General features: G+C 39.5%; 1 protein-coding gene across 1 annotated transcript; it reads left to right on the top strand.

Moving 5' to 3' along the window:
- Nucleotides 1–519: 519 nt before the first annotated feature.
- On the top strand, nucleotides 520–20,133 carry eloa (elongin A). The gene is made up of 12 exons (XM_042435003.1): nucleotides 520–767; nucleotides 4,960–5,016; nucleotides 5,996–6,108; nucleotides 7,292–7,890; nucleotides 11,096–11,433; nucleotides 11,866–11,977; nucleotides 14,128–14,280; nucleotides 14,778–14,875; nucleotides 15,805–15,985; nucleotides 16,203–16,332; nucleotides 18,451–18,605; nucleotides 18,726–20,133. Exons 1-12 carry the CDS (start codon nucleotides 696–698, stop codon nucleotides 18,785–18,787), a joined length of 2,070 nt encoding a protein of 689 aa, XP_042290937.1. The 5' UTR covers nucleotides 520–695; the 3' UTR covers nucleotides 18,788–20,133.
- Nucleotides 20,134–20,841: the final 708 nt, after the last annotated feature.

The raw sequence follows: 20,841 nt of genomic DNA, 5'->3' as shown, positions 1-20,841 counted from the left end.
AGGTATATGAACCCAAGGATCCAGGTGCTATCCTGAAGAAGAAAATGAAATCAAAGAATCCACCAAAGCCAAACAAAAACAAGTTTAAACTTCAGTCACTATTAAGTTCATAGTAATATTGTAGTTTTTCTTAATGAAAGAAAATACCATCTTACTACCTTACACAGTAAATGACACTTTTCCTTTTTCGAATTGAATCAATGTACTGTTCAGCTTTTTACCTGCAAATTTGCTTTTATGAATGTGAAATTCAGCCAAGAAAATTAATTTGTAATATATAGCTTAATTTTAGAGTTATATTCTAGTACTCCAAACAGTGCTTGTTTCCACAGTAATATAAACTTGTTATCAAACAGTAGATTATACTACAAGCCAATTCAGCGTTTTCACTGACGTCACAGTAACAGGTGTTCCCTGCGTCCGCCGTCAGCTGTGCTGTGACGTAGTTCCGTCTTTCATGATTGTTCTGTTAATGATTAAACTTCATCTTTTCTGTATTATACTCTAAATAATTAACTCCATAATGTATTTATTGATGCTGTTTGATTTTTAAAAGCTTGATATATGTATTTTTAAAGGCCTGTGCCGAACATTAGAGAACAGTAAACCGGCGGAACTTCTCCGTTTTTTCCCCTTTCTCTCTTCGGTCAGGATGAAGTCGTTTCCGGGCGACAGGGAAGCTGCCAGCAGTAAACATGGCGGAGGAACTGCTGGAAACAGTGGACAGACTTCAGTCCCGGCTCCTGGAGAACCCGGAGCCTCGAAAGGTAACGACTGAACCGGGCAGATTTGGTCGTTGCTACCGACCGTTTCCCGAAATGCGACCGTTTGTCTTCGGAGCGCGACACGTTACCGTTGCCACGGCATTTCCCAGAAAGTCGCAGCGGTTATTAAATGCTGCGTTTACGTACGCAGTCAGGCTCCGATTTCTGACAATCTTTGTCGTAAAGGAGCATTCAGCTGTTTTTTCAGCAGAAATATAAATGAAAGAAGTCTTGAAACAATTGTAGCTTTCTGTTGTGGTTGTTTTATTTATAAATGAACCTCCTTCTTAAAAAAGTAACTTAAGATTATTCATCAAATATCAAAATAAGTGGTGATTAATGTAACAGTTGGCAACTAATCTTAATCAACTAATCCACATGTGTCAAACTCTTGGCCTGCGGGCCAAATCTGGTATGTGCTGGTATGCACATGTGTAAATGTGTGGGTAGGTAATCTCAGGTGTTCAGGTATTAGCAGCTCTAAACTGAATTTTGAGTTTAAAATCTGTGAGAACATAGACTGTGGTTTGAATACAGACAAATAACAAATTAATCCAGACTGGGAAGAAAATTGAACTGCAACTTGACCCAGACGGCTTTTGAGAGACACATCGCCATCACGTCACCTCAGCTGTCATCATTCAGCTGCCACTAGTCGCCACAGTTAGCAAGGTTGTTGAGGACTGTAGGAACTCTGGTTGAAATAGTAAAATAAAATGTCCTCTTCAAAACTAGTCCATTAAAAAAAAGGAAAAAAGACATTGAAAAATACGTATTTAAGGATGACTGGACTGAGGGAAGTATGAGACTATTGTGCTTGAATTGCAATCAAACAGCACCCGTTATGAAGAATGGGAACGCAAAACGCCACCATGACGTCAAACATGCCTGTTTTGAACAAAACTATTCCAAAAACATGAATGTATATATATATTAAAAAATGGGCTTCAAAACAAACAAAAAACTAACAAACTGAATCAACCCTTATTGTTATTTTGACTTTATTACTTACTGGTATACCACTTCGTATATATCATTTTTTAAATAAATTGTATTATAGTTGTACACTAGAATATCTGCTTGCCATGATTTTTTCTAGAATTCTGCTAGTTATTAATTATTAAATTATTACTAAAACCAATGATAAATGAATCCTGAGGCAATTATGTAATAAGTAGATACATTCATGTAGTATTTAATGTATAGTAATACATTTAGGGACTTGTGTTGTTATGGAAAGCATTAACAATAGCTTGGTGTTTGATTTGGCTTTATATATTACATTTTACAAATACAATGATTGTGTTCAGTCAATCAGCATATTTTCCAGTTTCTCATTGATTACCAATCCATATATTATATCTATTATTGGAGTACAACAGATATCTTTTCTTTTAAAAAAGTCTTCACTTTGCTTCCAATGTAGCATGGAGTGACAAGAAGAAATATGTTCGGTGATTTCAATATCTTTTTTTGTAGAAGGAACATTAGGCTAAATTTAGACTTAGCTAAAGGAATTTGCCGGATAGATAGCTTAATATAATATTAATTCAAAATAGATTTCCTTAAAATTTGGTAGCATGTGAAAATGTATAAATTCAGTTCTTAATCTCAATACTTTAACAGGATCCATGTCAAGATAAATAGTGAGTTCAATAGGTTTGTATGAGTCACTAGTGCTTATTTTTTAAATGCATTTAGACATACATTCACACATTTCATTTTGACCGTTTGCATAGAAAAAAAAGATTTTTAATATTGATAAATATTTCTACTCAGGTAAATATTCTGATTATATATAAAGTATTTTCCCTCAAAGTGTATGAACCTAAGGATTCAGATGCTATCCTGAAGAAGAAAAAATAAAATAATTTAATTCAAGAATCTACCATAAGTGAAATATAAGCCATGCTTTTCACAAAAACAAAATTACTACTACATCAGTAGTGCTCGTCTTAGAAGTTCAGGATTTCCGACAGTATTTGAACGCACCGTGGGAAACGTCACGATAATTAAGGGGTTTTAACTTGTTATAACGTACTTCTTCAACCCTGTATCGTAGCTAATATTAACGCCTGTCAGCTCTGTATGATACCTGCCCTCAAATACTCTGTCATTTATTAAAATAACAACATTAACCACAACATAATTCATCTTAAAACGAAACTCCGGGCCAGCAGTGTAGCCGTTAGCCGTCCAGCTAACTGACGCTGCTGCGGAAAGTATTGACAGATGCGGCCAGTCTGGGCCATAAATGTATCACTGATTGTGGTAACTTTCGGTCGTAAATCACTCCACTGTGACCTGCTATTAAAATATCGCTAATTAAATAGCAGATAACTGCTATTTAACGACCTTCCCTTTGTTTACTGTCTGTGTTGAAATGTAACTGCTTCCTAACACAAAGCAGACATGAACTGCTGCTGCTGTTCACTCGGTGTGATTAGTTTTGGTAAACCGAAGCCACACTCTAGTCTCCAAAACTAATAATATAAGCAGAAATAGTAGAAGTGGAGCTCTGTGGTTTTTATTTCAGCCCTGCCCCGTTAGGCCACGACATCATTCAGTCTCCATGACGCAGGATTGAGTCTGAAATGTTGCTGTTAGTGTGAATCAGACAGAGATTAACTGCTGTTTAATTTAATTTAGCAATAGCAATTTAAAAGTCAGGAAGAAGCTCTCAACTTTTTCCATGTCAGAGACTCACAGGTATAAATGTTTTAGATCAGCAAACATTGGAGAGTATTGTCAAGCAAATGTCTTGAGGGAGGAACAGCACTTTAAATCCAAACCTGATTAAACTAGTCATGCATGCAAACAGGCCTGCAAGGCAACTGTGATTGACACTAATTTAATAATAGTTAAGTTTTCTTTCCTGCTCCAGTATGTGTCATGACAACTCTAAATAGTAGTGGTTGGAGTCTTGAGCCGTAACAATAAATTAGTAAGTTGCCAACTATTAAATTAATTGCCAACTAGTTTGATATTTGATTTATCGTTTTGAGTCATTTTTTTTAAAGAACATTTAGTCTTTATGACAGTGAACAAATATCTTTTGGTTGTGAGCTGTTGGTCAGGACAAAAGAAAACGACATTTGAGGACGTCAGCTTGGGCGTTGGGCAACAGTGATTGATATTTTTCACCATTTTCTGCCGTTTTATAGATCAAACAACTAATCGATTAATCAGTAATGAAAATAATCATTAGTTACAGCCCTGTTGGAGTCCCATGTTCAGCTCAGATTGGCCAATTATGTAACAATCAATCAACAGATATAACCTGTACAGTGACAAGCTCACTGTTTATAAATCTGTCAGGGATTTACTCTGCGATTTGATTTATCTATTGACTCAAGACCATGATTACATGATACAAACAAAATGTACAACACAACCACAACAGAACAATGGCACCCAGCAGGAAAAGCAATACAAAATAGATTTAAACATTGATGGGGGGGTTAGTCACTATAAAGGTTTCAAACCCTCTGATTTCTATGCAGCCCAAATATCGTCTAACGGTGTTGGAGTTTTACCTGTTTTACAAGAGCATTTCATTTCGGGGTTATATGTTCATGTTCAAGTCCATTTTTGCTATGCTTAAAGGTTTTGGGTTGTTTTTATACCCTAAAAGAAGTTTTGGCTAATTGCTTGTTAGACAAGAAGCAGAGTGATGGAGACGCCAGTCAAGTGTTTTCCTGTCAGTTAATGTAATTGTTGTAGTAATGACCCTTTTTCAGTTAGTGCCGTCTACTTCTCAGAAGTGAAATGCTGTGTGCACCTGTACGCTGTTTGTATTTATGCTGTTTATGTTGCAGCCGTTTTATCGGTATATATTTTAAAGATGCTGCTTTCTTACAGTTATAGTAATTTATCTTGATATACATGTTTTAAAAGTAAAGTGAGGATGCTTTCAGAAATAATGCCATGAATAGTTTTTATTTGTCAGTTAACTTAATACATTCACATTAAGTTTTGTTCATCTATTTATAGTTTTGTACCTTTTCAATATTTTGAGGATGTTATTTGTACGTTTTATGACTTAAAGGTTCATATCTCAGTTAATTATGTCCGATAACGCCAAAGCAGTGATACTAATAACCAGTGAGACTGTGTAGCATCGATGCTGAAAATCACTTTGATACCAGAGTCTTCTCGTAAATGATTACTTTTGTCTTTTCTCTCGCTTTTCTAGCTACTAAAGACTCTGAAAAGACTGGGGGAACTTCCGATGACCGTGGATATACTGGTGGTAAGGATATATTGATTCATCGTGCACGTCCTCTTGCCTTCCAGACAAGAATGTCTGCCAAAGAAAAAAAGAGTAAAAGAAAGAAATAGCGCTGCAGGAGTGAAATTGTCCGAGCAGCAGTTGGCTCAGACAGACGGCAGCAGTAGATCACCAGTTTGGAGAGATGCTCTCCAGTGAATTCCTGACTGCTCCGGTTTTAAGATGTTATAAGACATACTGGCTGTGTTGGGCAGCTCCCAGCAGTGAATGTGTTTAACTGAGAGTGAGGCTCATCGCTCCGTCAGCAGTCGTTTTTTTTTCTTGTAAGGTGAAGGTTATGGCATCTATCAGCACAGCGTGAACGTGCTGCACCAGCAGGCTCGGGAGCAGTTTCTTCTGTAACACCACAACCGTGCTGGACTCTCAAACCCAGCGCTAGCCCACTCCGCCTTTTCCCCCTTCTCATTCATGATCTCTGAACCACAGCACTAACCCCCTCCCTCACTGCCCTTTCATATTCATTAGCTTTAATTCACAGCATTAGCCCTCTTCCCCCTCCTCACACTCGTGGACCTTACACTGCTTTTTGCACACGTTATATATTAACAACGACAACAATTGTGTGTACTTATTCTCATATATAATATTCATTTAATTTCATCTGACTCATACATGCCTTACCCCTTGCACCTTATCTGTAAATGTTGCCTTGTCAGCACCTTTTTCTACGATTTGCATTTTCTGGTTGGATGCAAAACTGCATTTCGTTCTACTTGTACTTTTGCAATGACAATAAAGTTGAAGCTAATCTTATCTAAAACCAGGTCGCTCAACTGAAGCTACTAAGCTGTAAAAGTAAACACATACGGGCTGAATGTCAAACACTGTCTATGTTATTTAGCTGCAGTAAGACTTCCAGGCTAAAAACTCTGATGCTTTGCTTTGTGTTGTTGAATTGAATCAGTAAATTGCACTTTCACTTTCTTTTATTCTCTTGCAGGAAACTGGTGTGGGGAAGACTGTGAACTCTTTTAGGAAGAATGAAGTCGCTGGAGAGATAGCAAAAACCCTCGTAGCTAAATGGAAGCGACTGGTTCCTCAGTCTGCAGACAGGTACGTCCTGCATACCAGAGACTAGACATGCTAACTGCAGCAAGGAGTGGAGTAATCCATGCTTAAGCTCTCATGTCGCTGTATACCTTATGTCTCTGTTCATGCAATGATCATATACAATGGAGATGTTCTTAGTCAGTAGTTCCCAACTTTTTTGACTTGTGACCCCTTAAAGGTATACTATGCAGGATTTTCCTACAAAACAATGTATTTATCTGCAGAGACTCTGCCCTCTGCCTGTGTTTTCTTATTTTCTTATTATATAATAACAGCATGCAAGGTGTGAGGTCGGGACTCGTAGCCTAGCGACCAGGTTATATCGCTGTCTCCGTCTCCTCTGCTCCGCTCTCTGTCTCTGTGCCACGGATGTATTAAGAGCTGCACACACACACACACACACACACACACACACACACACACACACACAGAGCAGAGAGGCCAAGGCGCACAGGATGAAGATCTGCATTCACACAAAATCTGGCAATGCGGCACCTTCCCGCAGGGTTGCGCGGAGGTGTGGGCGTGTTTATTTGTGCTTTAGAACGAAACCGCTATGAGACAATCAGAAAATAGTGTTTTATTTCTCTGAGTCACGGCTTTGTTCTCACCAGCACTGCTCACTCTCTTCATTCACTCTCTAGCTCGCTCGACGACTGCTGTTCTCTCTCTCTCTCTCTCTCACTTGCCGGTTGAGCCGAGGCTGGATGACACTGAATTTCATCTATATGCACTCTAAAGTTTAGTGATACTGCTCCACATGTTTAACAGAGTAACTGAGTGCTGAGAGACTTTTCCTGTAGCACAGCAGCTTTCCTCTTGTAGATGAGACAGGAAACATTCACATGAACATCATCAGATAAACTTTTATTTAAAAGATATTTTGGTAAATCAGATTGCTGAATGCTAAAGGTGAAATGTGAAAGAAAAAATACATTTTTTATGATCCAGCTTTGTGTTCTAGAAAACTCTTGAAATGAGAACAAAATTTGAGAGGATCATTTTCCACATTGATTGACACTTTTCATCATTTTCTGACATTTTATCAACCAAACGACTAGTCTAGAAAATAATCTACAGATTAATTGATATTAATTGAATTGTGTTGTAGTTGAGTGAAACACCTTTGTGACTGGTGTTGGTGTAACTCTGTCAACTCACCGCCATCCGTCTCTTTCTGCCACAGACCCCCCAACAGCCACAACAAAGAGGCATCGCGGTCACACTCCCACTCTCGAGGCTCCGAGACGGGCGGTCACAGACGTCACCGTGAGCCCTCCCCCGAGGAAGAGCCCTCCTACATGGAAGAGGAGGAGGAGGAGGAAGAGGAGGAGGAGAGAGGCTACCACACCAACTACTCTCCCTCGCCTCCGCAGCACGAGCAATACAGCCCCCCACAGCGAGGGGGGTACCAGTCAGAAGAGTATGGGAGCCCCGAGCCCGAGCCCGAGCCGGAGCCCGAACCCGAGCCCGAGCCCGAGCCCAGCCCTCCTCCTCCTCCTCGCAAAGAAGCCCGACACGCCAAGCCAAACAAAGAGCCCAACAGGAACCACCACCACAGTTCTCACAGCGACCGCAACAGGGACAGGGACGAGGGACAGCGGCAACGCCATGTACAGTTGAGTAGCGATGGAGGAGGAGGAGGAAGAGAAGGCAGTGAAGGAAAGAAGCGGAGTGTGGACAGAGAAAGACAGCAGAGTCCAGTTCAAAAGTCTGCAAAGCACAGCAGGAAGTCCACCACGCATGACAGCAAGAGGGAAGAGAAGAAGAGAGGAGGAGATGACGGTAAGTGTCTCTCTGTTGAAAGAGCTCACACGGAATATCAAGGATTCAGTGCAAGTGCAGGAGACGTTTTCTTATTTGTCGTCTGAGCAAAGACATGTACACAGACGAGTGTTAAAGGAAGAGTTTAAAAAGCTGATACGTTAATCTGATGCTAATTTATCATGTATGAATAAGCACCCTGGTCACTTGAGGATAGGTACTCAATTTTTCAAGGTTTTTGCTCGCTGTAATCTTTCCTCCTGTTCATACTGAACATTAGAAGAAAAAAATTCCCTCTTTGTGTCTCAGCGGACAGTGTTCCCCCGTTCAGCGGCAGTGGAAGGATATTAACAAAGAGAAGGAGTTTAGTTGACTTGATTTCACTGTGTCGGACGGCTGAAGCTTCATATTAGCTTCAGAAAAACTTTTAAATGCACAGAAGGAGGACTGATTTTGTCCCCCATCACTTTGAAAGTGCATTATGAAGGGATCTTATAATGGTCAGTATGAACAGGAGAAATGATTACAGCAAGAAAAACATGTGTCAATGTTCACTTGGGCACTTGAATATCGTTTAAAGACATACAGTAGTTCCAAACCTTTTTGACTTGTGACCCCATGAAGGTATACTATGCAGGATTTAGACTCATAAAAAAGTAATCCCTCTCAGTTGTCGCTTATGACCCACTAGAGGTGAGTAGCAGTGTATTTATCTGCAGAGACTCTGCCCTCTGCCTGTATTTTCTCTTATTTTCTTATTTTTTTGCTGTGTTTTGGACATTTCTGGGCGTCAACCTTTGGGCAGTGGGTGTGTAGCACCCCAGCCAATAACAGCACGCAGGGTGTGAGGTCGGGACTCGTAGTGTAGCAACCAGGTTACATCACTGCCTCCCCCCCCCACCCTCCCTCCCCCCTTTATATCACTTTCAACACAAGTCTGAACTGTATGTTGTCAGATTAACGTAAAGGTTGCAGCAGCACAAGTTGAAACAGGCAGAGAGAGAAATGTGCGTCTTGTTCCAGCTTCTAACACAACTGTAACACATTTAATGTCTCAATCATCATCTCTTCTGCACAAAATCGATTTTAATAAACAAGGACAAGCTGTGAAAGAGCCAATTCTCATGTGTGTGTTGAGGAGATCGATCTGCTCATCATTAATTAAAGTCTGAACAGCAAAATATCCATCAGTAATGCAGCCTGTGAATAAATAAAAAGTCTCCTTCCTTGCGATCAAAACATTTTAACTCCCTTCTCCGTCTCCAGTCATCAGTTGCCAAATATCTTCCAAGCATTTGTGTCTCTTTCCGTAAACGTCCTGTCATGTCTAAATAAAGCTGCACATTTAAGTAAATCACCAATGTAAGAATGAAAAAAAGTCACAAGATTAACAACTTGATGAAGCTCACAATGAGCCATGTTTCCTGTCTGCAAATGGCTGCAGAATATATTTATTATACTGACAGAAAGTGTAGAATAAGAGGATTATAGCAACCGTAAAGCTGAGGTTAAAGCAGACCTGCAGTGACGGACTGTTACACGTCTGTCTTTAAGTAGAAATTTGTTTTATTGAACTTGAATATTACTCATTTTCAGAAAACTGCCTTCACTTTCATAATACGCTCAATAAACCTTTAAATAAACTTTCCCTCAAATGTGCAAAACCTTAAATCTAAACAAAAATGTCTCCCTGTCGTACTGCAAACACTTATTTTTTGTAAAACTCTTATAATCCCATGAGAGACAGATCATAAGATGGAGTATAAATAAAATTCAGTTCCTTCATTCTGTCTTAAAGCTAATTATAAATAAAATTGCACTCAACATACAACAAAATAAAAAGTATTTTGTTACTGAGTAGAGACTTCAGTATGTTTTTGAAAAGCAGAGATGGTTTAATTATAGCTTGCTTGAAACAAAAGCGAGTGAATGTTTAGACAGTTCAACTACGAATACTTTTCACTTGTTTTGATGCACCAGAGCAGCAATTACTTGATCAAGTCTAATAAACCGTTGAAGCCAAAATCATGATTACGTGGTTATCAGATTGTTAGTCTGTTCATCGTGCAGCTCTGTGCACCAGAAAAGATGCGTCTGTTTTATCAGCTTGAAACACAAAATGTTCCCACAAAAGAGAACAAACATCCTGCCACGTCTAATTGTGCACATGAAAGTGAAATGCTAAGTAACTCTGCCAACAGGAAATGACGAACGATGGTTTAAAAGCCAAAATGTTTCCTAAAAAACAGAGTGATCACTAAGAACGCATTACATTAGTTATTCTCTCATCCTTTGCAGCTTCTATAAAGTGTGTGTGTGTTGTTTAAAGCTACAAGCTGTACAAAGCAGCTTTAATATGTTAGATCAACAACATGACTACATGTACATGAAACTCATAGTGACGTCCCCACAGTGAATTATCAACTGACTCTGCAGTTCTCTTCAACTCCACAGAACATTTTAGCATCTTTTAACTCACTGTTTTGGTTTAAAAAGCCACAACTTCACTGTTTTGGTTCATTCTCACTGCTCTCATAGCACCATATTTGGTGAAAAAGCTCTAAAAACAGCATCTGTACATTGACTCAGCACCACACAGCAGGCAGACAAAGCTAAAGACTAGCTGGTGAACATCATGGAGAGTTTAGCAGCTAAAGAGACATTTCCCTCAGGAGTTGGAGGTGAGCAAAACAGAACTAAAAGATGAGTGAATATTGGACAGAAACACAAATCCACATGAATGATTTGTAACTGCTGGATGTGTAAATAAGTTTGTCGTATCAACAGGGCTGCAACATGTTTTTATTTATTTTCATGGATGATTATTCTGCTGATTATTTTCTCGATTTTCTCGAGAGGTGATGACTACAGATGTCTTGTTATATCCAAACCAACTATCCAGCCCCAAAGATATTCAATCTTTTACCATCTATGACAAAGAAAAGCCTTTAATCAGCACATTGGAGAAGCTGAAACCAGTGATTTTTTGATTTTTGCTTTGAAAATAAATGCTGATTAATTTTCTGTCTATTGAGTAATTGTTTCTGCTTTACATGTCAAGTTAAAGATGATAACATGTCAGTTTGTTTACAGCTTTTTTCTGCAGCTGTTTTAAAAGATTTTACCATCTTTCAGCTTTTGGTAGCTGTAAGTTGTTTTGACAAAAGCCAAAATTAATGTCATGTTATGGAAGTCACACTGACATGACATTCCTCTCTGTTGCCAGGGCGACCGCGGGCACCGAAGGACTCGCCAACCAAGGAGGAGGAAGAGGACTTCGAGACTCCCACCATGTCCTTCGAGTCCTTCCTCACATACGACGCCCCGACGCCCGTCAAGAAGAAGAAGAAGCCATCGTCGTCATCGTCACACAGTCGGCCGTCTCACTCCTCCTCCTCCTCTGTCTCATCTTCCCATCACACACGTACCCCTCAGGCCGCGGCCGCCTCTTCCTCCTCGTCCTCTTCTTCCTCTAAAGCGAGCAAGTCGAACGGTACTCAGAGTAAAAAGAGGCCGCATTCAAGCTCCAGTTCAGCTGCAGCTACACCGGAAAAACGCAAAAGGGTAAGAAGAAGAGAGACGAGAAGAAGATTTGTGTTTCTGTACCATAAACATGAGCTGGTGTTTAAAAAGAGACGATGCAGAAATAAATACACAAACTACATAATGATAATCATAAGTCACGGTCCATTTGCTATAGTAGTTCTTTCTAGGAACTAAATCTCTGCTTTTATTCAGTAGAAATGTGTTTGTTTCCTAGCAACAGTGGGTTTCTCTACTGTCTATGTAGTGCAGAGAAGAGCTGGAAACCTTCAGATGTCAACAGTTATTTCAGGTTTAGACATTCGAGTCTAACAAAGCCTCTTTTTGTGCCTTTTTTTTACAACTTGTAACCTTCGTATGAGAATAATTTGTTGTCACCTTAAACTTTACTATTCTTCTTTAAAAAAAACAAACAGATCTGGCTTGTTGATGGAAGTGTGTTGGTTTGTGCAGGTGGTCGAGGTTGTTCCAACTCTTCCTGAAATCCCTCTGCCAGCGATTCAGCCCAATTACAGACCTCTGCCCTCCATCGACGTCACGCCACTGTCCCCGCAGAGACGGAAAGGTAACGCCCTCGCCTCGAATTTCAAAGGTCACGGGACTACCAGACACATAAATGTAAACTTTGCGGTTCCTCCTTGTGAACTACCAATGTCAGGGCGATCGTTGTATGAAGGCATCATTTCCCTTTTTCTAAAGACACGTCAGCAATAACTTCTTAATGCTGCCTGAGGAAGAGCTTTAAATAAGCTGCCATCCGGAGTAGCTGCAAGTCCAAGACTGTGTGTGTGTGTGTGTGTGTGTGTGTGTGTGTTCTTCCTACCGTTAAGCACATTTCATCATTTTATACAGTACTGTGCAAAAGTTTTGGGCGCTAAAAGTAAAGTGAGGATTCTTTCAAAACTAATGCCATGAAATGTTTTTATTTATCAGTTAACTTCATATAAATGTCAGTAAACAGAAGAAACCTAAATGAGAGCAGCAGTTCTCTTTGGTACACCTGCACATAGTTTTCAGGTACTTCAGAGGTTGGTTGTTCCTGCACTTCGGAGAAGTCGCCTCAGTCAGTGTTTCCCTGAGGGAACGGCATGTGGGATGGCATATTTGTGCAGTCGGCTGCGGTCAGGTGGTGCAGCAGGCGATCTACAATTTATATTTGCATTCAAATTTTTGTTTGCTTGGTTTATTCAAGACTTAAAACAAAGTGGTCACAAGGAGAGGATGACTTAATAAGCTGCATTTATTGCATAGAAATAACCTGCCCCTCTCACTTCTTCTCCGTCTGTATTTTTGCTTGAAAACGATATATTTGTTTGTCCGTCACCCGCGTTAGAGCTTTTTATTTAGGTGGTGCCATGCTCACCTTAGCTAACCTGCATCCAATACGCTCTCGCTGTGCAGTAATTTCAAGGGACTCTTATAGCAGCGGCATCACATCAAGGGTTTCCCAGGCAACGACACAGAGGTCGACTCACGTTTCAGAACAGTGTCGCACAGAGGCTCCCAAAAACATATGATTATTAATTTCCGAATTAATGGATGTTTGGTGTTATTTTTGGCATTCAAAAGAAGATTTTTTTTGGCCTGGTGGGGGTTCTCGTTGGGGTTCTCGTTGGCCCGGTGGCCCACCAGGCCTGTACAATTATAGGGGAAACACTGCTTCAGTTTTTCTGTGGATTTCGGCGTCTCAGCTGCTTCTGTCTCCTCATGTAATCCCAGACTGACTCCGTGATGTTGAGATCAGGGCTCTGTGGAGGCCAGACCATCTGTTGCAGGACTCCTTGTTCTCCTCGTAGCTCAAGATAGATCTTTATGACTCTGGCTGGATGTTCGGGGTCGTTGTCGTGCTGCAGAATTAATTTGGGAGGGATTAGATGCCTCCCTGATGGTATTACATTATGGATAAGAATCTAATTATCTAAAGTGCCTAATTTTTTTTTTCCACAGTACTTTAGCTCCAAGAATATGGCCGGAATAATAAAGAAACAAGTGTTTTATAGCCAAACGGTGCCCTCAACACCCCAAACTATGATAATACTGCAAACTTTTCCTAATGACATTTCTCCTGTCACTTTGTTTTACTTGTGGCTGACATAAAGGTGAACAGATGAGTTGATACAGACTAAATGTCCATTAAACACTTCTGAAAAGGTCTACTGGTTAAGATGCATATCACATAACGTACGCAGCCTTTGTTGCTTCTCTCTCTGTCATGTCATACTCGTTTTGACCTGACGAAGATCCGAGTAGGATCTAAACGTCCTATCTGATTACATTTTGTGGCTTGGAGTACGTGTGCAGCTGTTCAACCCATATGTCCTGCCTCTCTACACTTTTGACTGTCCAATAAGGGTGAAAAATGCTGACAAATCTTTAAAAAAATGGTAAAAGTTGACGAGTCATTTCAGCTGTTTGTCTTTCTGTTTCTCTCAACACATACAGTAACTGTACTTCTACACACTTCAGAGGCCTGAAGACTTTTTTTTGTTTGCTCAGACTCAGTCTAACATTATTTGAGTGTCAAATACCCAAAAATGTCAGCTTAACACGTCCGAACAAGTGAATTTTTGCATCCATGCAAATTCTGATCTCGTTCCTCTTGAAATGTTTCTTGTAACTGTCTGAACGTCTGCAGCTGTCGAACGCGGCGGCACCACCTCCAGGCTTGCCGTCTGTCACTCTGTTTTCACTCCCCATCCTTTCTTTACTTTTCAGTTCCCGTCTGCAACGATGAAGAGGACGCCGGCTTCACTGGGAAGCGATTCAACTCGAAGATGGTGGTCTACTCGGGATCGAAGACCTCCTACTTGCCAAGAATGATGACTCTGTATGAGCAGTGCATCCGCGTGCTGCAGAACAACATTGATTGTGAGTCTCCTAGCTGATGCCGCAGTAGAGCACCTATACCCACCTTTAGTCCTTATATACCTATAATCATATAATTTATATTATATTAGTTATTTTTCTATTATTTATCATCTTAAGTTGAATAAAAGATGAGTTCTGTAACAAATAACAGATATAAATATTCTACAATCATAAAAATAAATACAGAATTATAGAGTTTAGTTTCTGTATCATACTTTTCCACATCTGAAGGCCTACTGTATGCATTTCTCTACACAATGGATAGTCTGTGATCGTCTACACAGGTGTCCCACTGGAAGGGTGGAGTTCAGCACAAAGGATAACGGATCAACAGCATATTTACACAATCACAGGACGTTATTTGAAAAGTCAATATTTACTCCTCATATCCTGATACTGTCTGCTGTAATAAACCCCACCCACCTGGTATCTTAATGAGGTTAAAACAAACCCACGTTGCTGCCCGGCCCTGTTGTGACTGTCTGGTGCTCTTTCAGCCATCGCCGAAGTGGGAGGAGTCCCGTTTGAGATCCTGGAACCGGTACTGGAGCGATGTACTCCGGAGCAGCTGTACCGCATTGAGCAGAGCAACCAGGTAACACACATGCACACACACACACACACACACACACACACACACACACAGTGCTTCCTAAGCGTTTCCTCATAGGTTATTTTAGATTTTAACAGAAAAAAAATGATACAATTGCAGAGAAAGACTTATTATTTCTTAATATTTTGATCCAAATGATTAATTGTCTGTCATTTTTAAAAGGAAAAATCTGACTTCAAAGAAAAATCTAATTCCAGGCAGACAAGTGAAATTCTAAAATAAAGCTTTAAATAAATATGAACTAATATAGAAAATACGGCAACTCGCATTGCTGTCTAAGGAAGACACGTGTATGCCACATCCTAACTATGGATAAAGACACATTTCTACCAGAAGCTCTCCTGTTAACTTTCTTTTTCTTGATAAATGGTCTCTGTTGAGTTTTACTGTTTTTAATATGAAAAGCTTAACAGAGCCATGATAAGTTTTGCAGCAGGAGGATGATGAAATGTCAAAGCAGTCTACGTTTCATCATCCTCCTGCGTCATGTAGCAGTCAAGTGCAGCAATGATGTGGCTTCAACGCTGACCTGAATCCAAATATCATCATCTTCCCCTGCGTCTGCCGTCCTCTGTTCTGTTCACAACAGACACAAGTTCCTTGAAAATAATATTTTATTAAGTGTCTGTTTGTACAGTCAGCAGAGTCGTACACATTGATGTTAATGTTCGTGTTCAGGTGTTTAAAGTCTTTGTCTCATGAAGACGTGTGCATCACATAATATACCATAAAATAGAAAAGAAGGAAAAACCATGGAATTGCATAAATGTGCAGGAAGCCTGATAGCATCTCTTTTTTAAAGGCCCCAGTAATTTGGAGAAAACAAATATAAACATACAAATAAAATAATCGCCATCAGAGATCACGTCTCGAGGGAGGTTTAATAGATTTTTGCTCTCCTCTTGTTTCAGTGGTTTACGGAGGACTCTGACGATCTGTGGATGCGTCACTGTCAGCGGGACTTTAAGCGGGAGTCTCCTCAGGAGTACGAGTCATGGCGGGAGATGTACCTGAGGCTGCACGACGAGCGCGAGGAGCGACTGAGGCTGCTCACGCAGAACATCACCTCCGCACACGCCAACAAGCCCAAAGGTAGGAGAGGCTGTCACTGATGATGACTATATGATGTTTAACTCTCCTTTAATAATGACTGTAGTCGACTAAAAGTCACTGAGGTCAAAACATGATCCGTTAATCCTCAGTCAGGAGTAGAAAATAGGAAAATAAACACTGGACACAAGCACATAATGGACTGTTATGTTGTTGAATGTTTAGTGTTTCAGTGTGAGCGTTGTGTTTCTCCCGGCAGGACGGCAAGTGAAGATGGCGTTTGTGAACTCTGTAGCCAAGCCGCCGCGTGACGTCCGCCGCCGACAAGAGAAGTTCGGCACCTCTGACGGTTCCTCCTCCGCCTCGACCGCTGCTGCAGCTCCCATCAAGTCAGTATCACGTCCAGGGTTTTATCATGTAGGCGTTCAGGGTATGAACAGCGATACAAATAGATATAATTACCATCTAGGTCATTTTAAACATAAATAAGCTAAACAATATGGATATACATTTAAATGAACAGTAACAGTAGTAAAGACAGTAACAAAATGGCCAAATAAACTTGCACATCAGGGTTTTGTTAACTACTTTGAATTTCTCGGTAGGTGGGTCATCAAGCTTTCAAGCAGGAAACAGTTTCAGTTCTTGTAGAAACTACCAACCTTCTGGTTTTACTGTCTGCACACATTTTAACATTTTTTTAAATTATAATAGTCTATAATCTAATAGTTAACCTCTGCATTTTTCCAGTTGATGAATGTTTATAATTGTATGTATTGATGTCAGGGTTTTTTGATCGCCCTCTGCTGTGTGAACAGTGTCTTTGTGTATTTTATCGCACCAGTGACAAACTTGAGAAAGACGGAGTGAGAACAAACTGTTGGAATGAAAGTTTTTATTCTAACAGCAGCTTTCTGTCAGCTGCATGTTTCACATCACATACATACTGATACATACATCAAAGGACAGAAGTCCCCATGCACAGCCAGTATTTCAAGTCAGGGGCTGGTCAGTCGAAGGAACATATATGGTGAAAATCAAAATTAACCACCGAACACCGAGATGACTTTACTGTGACTTTATTAGGAGCGAACAACGTGTTTCGCCTGAAGCTTCTGTTTAAGTCAGATATCCACATACTTTTTTTTTTTTTTTGGGATGAACTTTTTATTGAACATTTAAACATTAAACACAACAAACACAGCCTTGAGAAACCAGACAGAGAGAAACATAAAAGAAAAAAACAAAACAAAACGAAACACGAGGGCCATCTTGTGAAAGAAAAGAAATAAATGTGTTGAAGGTGAGCAACACAGATTAATAAGGGACGTCACACAGACAAATTTCAGGAGACTGGACACAGATATTACTGAATAAAAGAATAAAAGAATAAAAGAAAAGCATTATTGGTCTCTCTCTATCTATAAATATTTAAACACTATAATTTAAAATTCTCAACATATGTCAATTTATAACATACAAAAGTAATCAGCTATACATTTAAAACATTGACTGAACCCTTTTACAAATGTTTTTGTCTTGAAAAGCGTATGTAGGATCAGCTCATTAATAGATTTGTAAATTAAAGCTATAATATGTAACTTTTCCGCATTAAACTGTCTAAAAACAACTAGACCTATGTTAAATATTTTGTTGAGTTGTGTACTTACATTATCCCAAATGTTTCCAACAATTTTCAAACCCAGAGAAATCTGTAATTTTAATCAAGGTAACAGTCCGATTCATTTGGTCGCCTGTCAGTGGCGTCATACCACCTCTACCAAAGAGTATACGTGCACATGTGTTGGCGTCATGGTTGTCCACAAGAAGCTGTCATAAATTTACTTCTTATCCAGTTTCAAGCCACATTTTTACAATAAACTTTTTAGATCTTGGTCGTTTTCGTTCATCAGATGTCTGGATTTTAAGTTATCAGAGAAACAAACTGAGCAAACATTCGTGACCCCTTTGGACATCCTGTGTCCACTGAACAGCATCAGAGAAACACTGATATATAACATGAAACTGCTTCATTCAGTGTTTTTACCATTTTTTACGTTTGTTTTGGAGAGGAGGAGACCTCTGCAGATAATTCAGCTCCAGTAAAAACATCCTGAATGATGAACTCTGAAGGAATCATAACTGAGAGAAGCTGAAAATCTGAATAATAATCAATAACTGAGTCATCGTTTATATCATTAATAAGGAAAAGTTGCTAAATATTCATTGGTTCCAGCTTCTCAATTCGAAGATTTGCTGCTTTTCTCTCTTTTATATCATTGTAAACTAAGTGCTGCTGATCAAAACAAGACGTCACCTTGAGCTCTGAGAAAATGTGATACATTTATACACTAAACGGTTAATCAATTCATTTCCCTCTCAATAAAACTTTGAAGTTCTTCTCTCGTTTTCTGCACTTCTTGGTTTAATTCAACATTATTTATCACTGAGGTTTATTTTAGATTCATCAGACTCACACACCTTTCGTCTCTTCCTGCGTCTTTCAGGATAAGGCCAGCTAGCTCGGACTACTCTGGTGAATCCAGCCGCTCCTCTTCCTCCAGTCTCCACCCTTCACCCGGCTCGTCCCGCTCCTCAGCAGCGGGTGGAGGAGGATCACTGGGAGGAGGCCATGCCGCCCGGGACAAGCCGCAGGTCAAAAGTAAGTAGTGGGCGTTAACTGTCCTGAGCCGCAGTTCAGGATATTAAAAACAATAATTTTGGGGGGGAGTGTGATTTTCTTTATATCCCATAAATCTTTTTTCTTTACTTCTTTTCGCAGAAATCGCCCCCATGATGGCCAAAACCATTAAAGCATTCAAGAACAGATTCTCCCGCCGATAGTGTGAAAGAGACTGAATGTATTTTATGAATTCCAACTGTGTTTTTAATTTAAGTTTCAAATTTTACTGGAGACCCTCCACCTCTGCAACACACACACACACACACACACACACACACACACACACACACACACACACAAATATCAGACCACGGTCACTTTTGGGGACATTACATAGACTTACATTCATTTCCTTGAGACTTAACTGAACCCTAACATTAACCAGTGACCCAGAAATCAACTTTTCCCAGTTGGGAACATGGATTTTGTCCCCAGTTGGACAAGTCGTCCCCAATTAACTGGTCCTGTCTCCAAAAGTAGCCTATGACCACACACACACACACACACACACACACACACACACACACACACACACACCATCATCTCTACATATCAGTACGAACATTTCAGGATTGGTGGAATAATGGTTGACGTTTTTTTTTTTTTTTTTAATTTTTTATTTAAGTGGTGGCATCTGTTTTTTTGGGCTCTTTAAATAAGTATTTAAATCTTTAAACTGCGGTCAAATGGGTGCGACGTCTGTGTCAAAGAAAATTAACGTTTTATAGGACGGAAAAGGACGCAAACACACACACACACACACAAACAAACACACAGTCTGTTACTTTCTGCTCGTTCTCCAGCAGGGAAAGACAAGAAAGCTCATTCTTTCCCTTCAGAGAACAACCTTTTGTTACGTTCCATCACGACCAAACGATACACTACATTAGGAAAACCGTCACACACTCTCGTTTTGTCTTTTAATCGCATGCATGATGCACGTCAGTCGCGGCATTAAGACTCCACCCGACACATCGACTGGCTGGTTAAAGACTCTGCTTTTTTAAAAAAACAAACACATGATGAGTTAAACATGTTTTACCCGGTGCATTTTTTTTTATTATGTAAGGCTCAAATGATATCAATGAACTGTACAAACACACACACACACACACACACACTCATTGTAGACTGATTTTAACCCTGCTGTGGCTTCAGACCATGTTTTCCTGCTGTTGAATGTGTGCGTCCCCCCCGTTTATATCTGCTTCACTGTGACAAATAGCTTGAGAGAGAGCTGAAGAAACTGTAGGAAGAGAAGAAGAAGAAGAAGAAGGAACGAGGAAAACGACAAAAAAATAACAATAAGGAAGGAATTTGATTGGACGTCTGCAGCTTCAGTCTTCAATGATGATGATGATGATGATGAGATGTATTTATTTTCAAACACTGGGACCTGGCACCCCTCTACTTGGGCCCTAAAGGAAGTAGATTAAAAATTGTAATTTTATTAGATTTTAATAAATGTTCTATGGTCATTTTTATTAAAATTGACTTTTTGCCCTTACAGACTGTCTGTGCAGAAATCTTTTTGTGTGGTGTGAATGAAAACCAAACCTTCATTTTCTCTCTATATGATTGGATGAATTTAAAAACCTGAACCTCCATCCTTCATTAGGCTTCAGTAAACATGTATTTGTGTATTGTTTCTGTAATTTTTTCCTTAAATCATGTAATAATTTTAGTTTTTAATATCATCATAACCATCTCTGACCTTAATTGATGTTGTTTTCTTGTAGAGGTTAAAAACATTTTTTCAACAGTAGAGCCTCTTTTGTTCGTTTGTTCAAGCAGATGCTGTAAATTAGTGAAACATTACAGAGCTGTAAACAAAACAAATCTACTTTCAAATTTTGTGCAACTTTATTTTTTAGTTGTACTTGAAATTATAGAGCACTGATGTGCTGAGGATGTGGATCTTCCAACAGATCCCCAAATAAATCTGAGGAGTCACACTCCTCAGATTTATCAGAAAGAAAATATTTATTTTTGTTAAACACATTTTATTCCACCAACTTTTCACAAAGTTTTGGTTTTTATCTGAGAGGGAAAACAAACTGCTTATACCTCATGTTCACTGTGATGAAGGTTCAGAAGTCGATATTATGGTAATAAGTTACTATTTAGCATTTACAAGCATTATATAAACATTGAATAAATGGATTATAACACACTATAATGTAGCTGTAAGCAGATATCAGGACATTTAAAGTGT

Source organism: Thunnus maccoyii, chromosome 15 (assembly GCF_910596095.1).
Source record: "Thunnus maccoyii chromosome 15, fThuMac1.1, whole genome shotgun sequence".
Taxonomy (NCBI): domain Eukaryota; kingdom Metazoa; phylum Chordata; class Actinopteri; order Scombriformes; family Scombridae; genus Thunnus; species Thunnus maccoyii.
The sequence above is the reverse complement of the archived record's forward strand: the minus strand, read 5'-3'. Positions and strand labels throughout refer to the sequence as shown.